Source organism: Paramormyrops kingsleyae, chromosome 3 (genome assembly GCF_048594095.1).
Source record: "Paramormyrops kingsleyae isolate MSU_618 chromosome 3, PKINGS_0.4, whole genome shotgun sequence".
NCBI classification, from domain to species: Eukaryota; Metazoa; Chordata; class Actinopteri; order Osteoglossiformes; family Mormyridae; genus Paramormyrops; species Paramormyrops kingsleyae.
This window is the reverse complement of record NC_132799.1, coordinates 32,288,625-32,297,703: the sequence shown is the minus strand read 5'-3', so window position 1 is coordinate 32,297,703 and position 9,079 is coordinate 32,288,625. Positions and strand designations below refer to the sequence as shown.

General features: G+C 43.4%; 1 protein-coding gene across 2 annotated transcripts; it reads right to left on the bottom strand.

Annotated features, from left to right (window-relative positions):
* Positions 1-3,812: 3,812 nt before the first annotated feature.
* trmu (tRNA 5-methylaminomethyl-2-thiouridylate methyltransferase) lies at positions 3,813-8,527 on the bottom strand. Of its 2 annotated transcripts, XM_023810911.2 has the most exons (11): positions 8,317-8,527; positions 7,981-8,146; positions 7,435-7,541; positions 7,183-7,305; positions 6,766-6,938; positions 6,531-6,584; positions 6,320-6,386; positions 6,140-6,240; positions 5,584-5,728; positions 5,410-5,492; positions 3,813-4,829 (listed from the first exon to the last, which is right to left on the bottom strand). In XM_023810911.2, the coding sequence occupies exons 1-11, from the start codon at positions 8,396-8,398 to the stop codon at positions 4,686-4,688; spliced, it is 1,245 nt and encodes a 414-aa protein (XP_023666679.2). In that variant the 5' UTR covers positions 8,399-8,527; the 3' UTR covers positions 3,813-4,685. The 2 variants fall into 2 exon arrangements, with proteins under 2 accessions (XP_023666679.2, XP_072566279.1); XM_072710178.1 differs by lacking the exon at positions 5,410-5,492.
* Positions 8,528-9,079: the final 552 nt, after the last annotated feature.

Sequence of the window (9,079 nt, the reverse complement as noted above, 5' to 3'; positions counted from 1 at the left end):
ACATTTTCCGCTCTACCTGTCCTATGCATGTGTAATAAATCTTGAACCTGTGCAAAAAAGGCATCCATGCTCCAGTTAACTTGAAATTAATCAGACTCCCTCCCCATCAGTGTTGCACGAATAGTGTTTTGGGGTTTCTATGTGCTTTTCAAAGAAAGCAGCTCTCTGTAAAGTGATGCAGAAATTAAAACAAACACATAAACGTTCTTTGGCTCCACAGAAACACTAACTCTTCCGTAGTACTAAAACAAACAGAATTCAGTGGTAATTCACTTCAAACAACAGGTAAAACAAACCAGCTTCTGCTTTCTGACCACTCTTCTCCTAATAGTTCCCCTTCTCAGTCAAACTGGCCCGCAGTTTCACGAGAACTAGCTGGCAATCATTACTGGAAAGTATCAGGCATAGGACAGGAAGCGATTAACGGTCATTATCCAGCCCTCTGCCTGTGATGTGCCTCTCATATGCATATAGCGCACATAGATATTGATGAGTAACAACAGATGAGCGATAAGGTAAACATTAGGAACAATTTGGTGCAAAGTATTATTTGAATTGCAGTCCCAGAATATTAATTTTTGCACTGCCCTGAGTTCAGACGTTGTGGTCAAGTAAAAACCATAAAGCCATAGAGTTTTTATGTAATTTTCGTCTCTCATGCTGTAAAACGAGATAATTTTTTTCGTGTAGAAAGGTACCTTATTAGTATTTCCAGTGGACAACTGCACCGGATGTGTTTCCTAAATGTTAACTAGAAATCATCAGTCAAAGAGAATCTTTCCAGTTGTATTAGATTAGATTCAGCCTCGATAGCAATTGTACTGTGTGGTGCAAAAATTAGAAGGTGATCTTATATTTGCAAGAACGAAGAAATTAATATCTCAAATCAAATTGATGATTGTCAAAAAATAACTTAATTTATTTCCTGCGTTAATGTTTTCTTGGACAACTAATGCATCTCCGTTCCCCGTTACCTTGCGGGCTTTTAGCTGGCCGAGGGTGGGGGTATACCTTACTATGGGGGTGGCTACCCTGCCCCCCTCCCGGATCGCGGCTCTGCTGCCGCTCTCTCTGTCCGTCCTCTTGCACTCCAACACGTACATGAAAACCACTGGGGCCAGGGGACGTCTTTGGAGATGCTATCGGGACTTTTCCATTACCCCTCACCTTGGCTGCCTTTGCTCCAGCGCTGCTGCGACAGTGAAATCAGCCCCGCCCCCTGGGGAGGAGGCGCCCGGCGTATCGAGCGTCTGCGGGGGCATCGCCCCTCTACCCCCAATGTCACGCTGTTCCTGAAGCTCCGCGGGCTTCCCCGGAATCCCCAGTATGATGACTCCCAGGGTTTGACCACCTAATGTACCAAAAAAGATCCCGCACTTGCGCGACAGCGATGGATCGGCTGTTCGTATCGGCGCTAATGGCAAAAATAAAAGCCTAACGGACTCGTGATAAACGGATGGAGGAGATTGCGGGACGTGCAAAGCCCTCACTACCTGGAAGCCCAGCCAGCCGCTTCGCATTGGCAAAAAAAAAAAAACTGCGGACTTAGTGCGTTTTAAAACCTACAAGTCATTCAACACAAATCTGTTTGATCCTTGAAATTAAATAACAAGGAATTGTCTCCAAGCAACAAAGTGGTTGCCTAGTGATAGTTCACTTTGGTACCTGTTCCACATCTTAGTGAATGAGGATAGATAATGTCTTGCTCATGAACGGAAATATAAATAAGCCTATATAAAGAGAAAAAACACACTTAACGTCACACTGCATAACTATTAATACAGATATATGTCCAGTCATGTTTGAATTTTTTATCTGTTGAATTATGATGCAATACAGTAAGCTTGGGTTAGCTTGTTCATCAATTCCGTTGATGTCCCAGCTGATAAAGCAGGGGTGTCCGTTTACTGATTAGCCAGCTAGCCATATTGACCTTGTAGACGACAATGTGTCCTTTGAAGGTGCAGCCCAGGACATTGGTGCTCCCCTATTGAATCTGCCCGCTGCTTAGCATCGTACGTGGGTTGGATTGCTGAGAAAATGCCTGCGATACGCATCACCTTTGTGGTGCTTTTCAGTTCCACTAAATGGTTCAGGTTAATTTTCTGACATTCTATGTAAGAATGATACAATACAATAAAAGGGGAGTTTGTTTACACAGGTTTCCAGTCCGAACAAGTGGTCCAGTTATTTGAATGCATTTATGTTAATTTAACAGATGACTATCCATTCGTTTCCAGAAATTGCTTGTGCAATTCAGGGTCACAGGGGGTCCAGAAACCTATACTAGAAGCTACTGGTGCAAGGCAGGGAACAACCAAGGACGGGGTGCCAGCCAATCTCAGAGTGCACACACACACACACACACACACACATAATTCATTAACATCAATCAACTTCAGCATGTTTTTGGACTGTGGGGGGAAACTGAAGTATACCTGAAAGAAACCCCACGATGACACGGGGAGAACATGCAAACTCCACACACATGGAACCCCAGTGGAGATTCAAACCAAGGTCCCAGAGGTGTGAAGTGACAGTGCAAACCACTGCATCACTGTGCCATACAATTTAACTGACGTTTTTGTCCAAAACCACTTATAATGATGCTAATGCATCAATTGCTTGCATCTGATATGGGGCCAATGTAGGCAGAAGTGCAGCTAGCTTGAGCTTCCAGTGAGGAATCCGTAATAAATGCATGTTGGCACTGGAGAAAGAGCTACACAAAACATAAGAGCCTAAGAGGATGAATAATGGCTCTTCCCATCCTGTTTATTATCTGCCACTTGTACCATTCTAGTTTGACATGCACTCCTACTCATAATGCTGCTATAACATTGTAAACAGTGTAGCCTAGTGGTGATACCAAAAACTGCCTTGCTGAAGTGAATAGGCTGCTCCACTAAACAGCGAATCTTGTGACTGTAACTAAATACACGGAGCGCACGGAAGGGGTCGTGAGTTTCAGTCGCGGAGTGGGCTGAGTATTAGAAGCACTCATATGCCAGAGATATTTAAGTGTTTGGCAGTGTGCTGTGATTTCTGAGGTTCCGGAACCTCAGAAACAGCCACCCCTCCTTGGATAAATTGGCTACTGAGTGTATAAAATATTAACTGACAGCTGAAACAGGCCCTAACTAATAGATGGTTTTCTCAAGGTGGACCACATACAATAATAATAATTGCAACCAAAGATTGACTCCACCAGGCACAGAGTAACATTCAAGGTGACCCCCAAGACCCCCTTATTTAACAGGACAGCTACAGAACACAGTAACAGAGAGCAACCTCAAGTGACCACAAGGTGGAAGCAGTGATTCGTAAAAGCCCTGCTATTTTGGACAGTGGCGATTCTAGACCATTTCAGCTGTGGGGGTGGGGGGTGGGTATATTGGGGCCAGTTGTTCTGTTAGGGGGGATCCATTTGCCCTTAAGAAGCAAAGACAATTTTGAAAACTGATCAGTTATGCAATGCTGTGCAGTTACATTTTTTTACAAATGTGTAACTCATTCTGATTTGTTGTTTAGACTGTCTTGCTTCCACAAGCTTGATTATTTTGGTTCTGTCATTAGCTTCACTTTGCATGATGTCACAAGGCCACTGCCCCCCAAGAACCTCCCGTGATTCTAGATCAGGGGTCACCAACCTTTCTGAAACCGAGAGCTACTTCACAGACACTGAGCCATACGAAGGGCTACCCGTTTGAAACACCCTCCTAAAATTATCTAAACTTCATGTATAATAAACATGTTATAAATGCTTTTTTTTAGATATTGTCATTTTCAAGTCTATATAAATGCAAATGTGCTTAAAGAAGAATAGCAACAGGATAAAATTTAATTTTAGACGCTGCTCCCTGGTGAGTTGTGCTATTTTTAGAACAGATCCGCGGGCGACTCGTGGTCATAGGGGGCATCCTGGTGCCCGCGGGCACCATGCTGGTGACGCCTGCTATGGAGTATTGATTTCATATTTACATATTACTTTTATTTGGCAATCACTTTTGTCCCGAAGTAACATAGTAGTATGTTTCATCACTGATTTTAAATATGGACTGATGTGTAATTTAGAATGACATTTTTAATTATAATGAAGAGCATTTTAACAATTTAAAGAGGTAAAATTGGAAACATGAAGCTAGCTATTTGCTTTTCAATATATGGTTGATTTAAATTTGTTAAGATTCAAATCTAGTATTGGACACACTATAGGCTATTAACGCCACCCCCGAATGACTATAGTGTGTTGCCTAATAAACACTGTAATCAGTGAATGCTCCTTACCTCTGCCTGTAATAAACAGCGCTAAAGCTGTATTAGATAGGGGACAAAGCTGGGGACCCCTTGGACAGGATGCCAGTCCATCATAGGCCAAATATGTGCACAAACAGTGACACTGCGGGCAATTCAAAGGCACCTGCTCACCAGCTCACTAATACACTAAAACAGGAAAAAAAGATGCCATTGTAATTTTTTATAAACTTCATTTACACATTATTGTTGCTGTGAGAACTACCCTCTCATTAACTCACCAAACAATTTTTAAATAACGATAAAGTCACTTTATCTGTAGAAAACACAAAAACGGAACAGGTCCCTAGTCAGCTGGCCAGCATACTCCTTCTCCGTGCGTGACGCGTGAAACGGGCAGTGTCTGTGATGCGAGGGCACATGACAGGTCTTCAGCTGGCCGGCTCTGGGGATTGGTTCGTGTCGGCAAGGGTGCTCATGCGTTCCCGGCCATGCTGCAGGGTGTGCTGCGTTGGCCCCAGGCGCAATATTTTCCCGCTGCCCAGGCATTCGTCCCCTCTGTAGAGCACTGCAAACTGACCCAAGCAAGATAGGTGTAAATGTGAGGTTTGACCAACAGGGGGAGCCATAACAAAACAAACCACTGAGAGAATGAGAGAGATACTGTAGGAGTACAGACAGGCGGGCGCATGTAACAGAAAGCCGAACTAACAGGTGGCTCAGCATTCAGCCCCAGGAAGCCTCATCCAATGAGCAAAGTAGCCAAATGGGGGGCCTATCAGAACCTCCGCCTCTTCATCTCTTCCAGTGCTGAGATTTCATTTGACCACAGGGGGGCACTCTCTGCACTAACAAAGCCTACCCTAATATTCCCCATGCTGGGAGGTCAGCATGACACAGGGTCTAACTGGATAGAGATGTCTGGGAATATACTGGAACCATTAAGGGAAAATTATGTAATCCATACATTTTCCATATGCATTAATCCAGTCCAGTCATAGTTGAGTTATGATATGTGTCATATTTTAAAAGTCATACCTAATATTAATATTAAATATTTAAAAATTAATGATATTTTTCTTGTTATACATCATGCCTGAATAGGGGGCATTCCAAAATGGTATTATGCATTTCTGCGGGGAAAACTGAACTCACCTGCCCCAGAGTTAATGCCCTGATAGGCTGAGCGATCGTGATCCAAACAGATCCATCCTGATTCAGGACCACAGTGCACGGTGCTGGACAAATAAAAAAGCACCAGTCATGTCACTGGAACAATCTGCTGGGAGCACGCCCAGGTGCGCCCCCTTCGCGGGGAGCCGGACTCACTGAGAGGCATCTGGTGCTGGAAGCGGAACATGCAGTCCATCATTTTGGTGTGGACCAGTTTCGCCGGCGGCTCCTCAGCGATCCAGTGGAACCGGGCGGTTCTTAGTGTGTCCCGGTACAGCGCTGGGTGATTGGTGCCTGGAGCCTGACAGAAACATTCAAATCAGTCAGGAATCTGTCCATGGAGAACAGCTGTATGTCTTACATGTTACTATGGAAACTCCTCCCTAATATGACTGACATCATCCCATAACAGGAAGTGACACACAGACCAAAGACCCATCTGAAAAAACACCCGTCTGTACTGATGTCACTCAGACCACAAACAGCCATAAAACGCTCCTCCATATGCAACATGATGCCCTATTACTGTATATCATTGTGTATTATTTATTGTTACAATTATGTCTAACTTTTGTTACTGTCTAGATATGTATTGTGCTACTGTAGACCGGCAATATCTTTCAGGATTAATAAAGTATCAATCTATCAATCAAGTCTATCTATTCAGTCTGTCTGTCTGACTGACTGAAACGCATTAGCAAAGCGACATTACCACAAACACTTCTCGTGTGGAGACGTCCTTGTCCACCACGAACCAGGCATCTTTCTGTCCTCCAATCCTTGCCCTCTGACCCAGCGTGAGGGTAAACCAGCCTGTGGAAGACAAACAGCATTGTGCTGTAAAATGGAAGTGTTGCGTATTTCCGATCTTCACTATCGACTTTTCCCTGACCTCTGTGCTCCCCCATGATTTTCCCATCATCGATTGACACGAAGTTCCCAGGCTGGGGCTCTAAATACTAAGAAAATGACAGAACGTTAATGTATATTCTTCATATTAGTTTATAAAATTAGTCAGCAGGCCTACACATCTTTGGAGAGTGCAAAACTGATTAAAAAATATGGCTGAATTTATTGTACATGACTTTGGGAATGTGCTGTACCTCTAAAATGAAATCATCAAAGTTCCTTTCTCCAATAAAGCAAATTCCCATGCTCTAGAAAGTAGAAAACAACCATCGTGAGGTATATTCACTTTAATCACACCATCATGATTTCACAGAATAAAATTTTCCAGGTCACAATGTTTCATTACTTATACGAAGCAGTCCGCAAATGGCGCTAAACTATTTCTAAAGCTGACAATATTGTAGCGAAGGAAACAGCTGGTGGCACCACCTCCTTCTTCTTTAGGAGGTGATGGAAGCCTGCTTCCGCTGCCAACTTCCTCACAAAGTCCTTAGTGAGCCCCGCCAGCGGGAAGAGCGTGTGCCGCAGTGCATTCTGGGAGATCTGGCTGAGGAAAAACGTCTGGTCCTTAAAGATGTCTGCTCCCTGATACAGCCTTACCGCTTTAAGAAAGACAGCAGGCAATTAATGAGAAAAGTCAATACACAAATATGACAGGTGCATTATATTGCTGTACATTAGATGTCAATCAGTCTTGAATAAATCAATTAAGTTATTTTCTAAGGTGTAGGGCTAAGAACCCTAATAAAATGCAGCCCTAAAAGAGCCAAAGTGAAAGTGTGGTGCCAAGCAAATAAAGGAAAGGATTGTGTTAAATAAGTGGAAATTAACAGGAAATCTGCTTACGGTTTCTGATCTCAAACCGATCCCTGAATAGAGTTTGGCGACGGGGGGTGTGTCTCTGCTGAAAGACCTCGTCATCCTCCTGGGACGTCCTGGCGTAGTGGCCTGTCGCCATGGCATCAGCGCCTGTGTGAGCCAATGGGAGTCACATTCATTACACCTGAATTTATCAGCTTCCAAAGAGAAAGTAAGGATGGGTTGTTATAACAACACAGCTGAAGAGCACTATGTCAGCAGGATGTCAGCTCCACCTACCCAAGGTGCCGATGGCGTATTGGAAGAAGTGACTGAACTTAATGTGCTTGTTGCATAATATGTCAGGATTGGGTGTCCTGCCATTCTGGTACTCTTTTAAAAGGTTACTGCAAACAGAGATCAAATAAAAAGCTTATTGTATTAACATATCAAACTAGTGCTAGCCAATTGAAGTTCTGTTCATTAAAGGGCTCAAAGCATGCCCCAAAGCAAACCATGAGCGCCATCTAGTGGGGTCAGAAAATACAGCAAATGGTTCATGGAGCATTTGGCCATCACTATATGAAACTACAAACATGGGATACTGAGACTATTATTATATCAACAGTGGAACCAAAACACATTTTAACATCCAAAGCAAACACCTGCCATTGTAATTAAACAATCTTTTGACATTATTATTGTCTGTACAGCTGTAAAAAAAAAAAAAGTACCGGCTAACATGTCACTGTGCTTCACTGAGCCTTTTTACGGAACTGGCATATAGTCGTGGATGTAACTTGTGGCTTTGAACAAAAGTGCCAAGCATATATTAAGACTCATCACCTGAAGACTTCATTCCAGTATTCCTTGACAAAAGACACCTGATGAAAAGGCATGTCTAGTATCTGACACACTTTGTAGGCATCTTCACAGTCCTGCTCGGAGGTACAGACGCCTCTCTCCTCAAGGTAATCCCAGTTTTTCATGAACACTCCTGTTACATGGTACCCTAAAAACAATGTCAGTCATCCCCAATGTCAGTGTTGTTAGATCACGCTGTATTAATTTCAGTACTACTAAAAGCATGCATATTTCAGTTGTTTCCTTGACGTCAACAAAAATCGCCTGTAAATAACAAACCGGTCGTAGGCAATGTCCGGTGTTATGAGACCAAACTACCTGTGCGTTTGAGCAGAAGAGCCGCTACGGCGCTGTCCACGCCTCCTGACAAGGCACACACGACGTGTCTCACAACGCCCATGGTTGTCACAGCCACTCGAAAAGCACGAATCTAGCTACACGTGCTCATGTCAACAGTGAATCAATGCTGCACGACACCCTTGATGGAGGCCGCCATCTTTAAGCGTCCGCGTGACTATACCGTCCCTCCCGCAACACGGCGCGCGCTGCAGGACCGTCCTGCGTTCCGCTGCACTTTCACTTACTTGTCAAGTGATTCGCCAGGTGTAGAACTTCTATTTATGAAAAGTATATTTGTAAAAATATGGAAAAAGCCTCTAATGGCCTTTATCAATGCCTGATACGCCACGAGTTGCTTTTTTGTTGCATTTTTTTTGTATTTGGTGCATTTATTTTCTTTTTGTAGAAGGGTTTATCGAGCAAGAAACGAATAATTCTTATACAGACAAGAACTGAGGAATAAGCTTCAAATTCAAAAAGGGAAGTTTCCCCCCCCCCAAATACAGCATGTATATAAACAGGGGGCTGGTAACAGTAGAAAACAGATTAGTACTGCATTAAAAACTCTGAAGAGGACGCGTGGCCATATTGTCGTTCGACTGTAAGTTAACACCAGTGGTTCCTTCGAGCCAGAACAAACTGCCTGTTGTCTGTTTATACATCATTCAGAAGAAACTGAAATATGTATGACTTCCTTACAGTGTGACTGAGCTTACAGCAAGATTAACTGTGCTACAAATGT

Coding starts and splice junctions, on each gene's coding strand:
- trmu (XM_072710178.1), bottom strand. CDS start 8,398: ATGGGCGTTGTGAGACACGTCGTGTGTGCCTTGTCAGGAGGCGTGGAC. Junction 6,585..6,765: donor ACCTCCTAAAGAAGAAGGAG/GTGGTGCCACCA, acceptor TCTACTTTCTAG/AGCATGGGAATTTGCTTTAT. Junction 4,830..5,583: donor CCAGCACCAGATGCCTCTCA/GTGAGTCCGGCT, acceptor TGCTTGGGTCAG/TTTGCAGTGCTCTACAGAGG.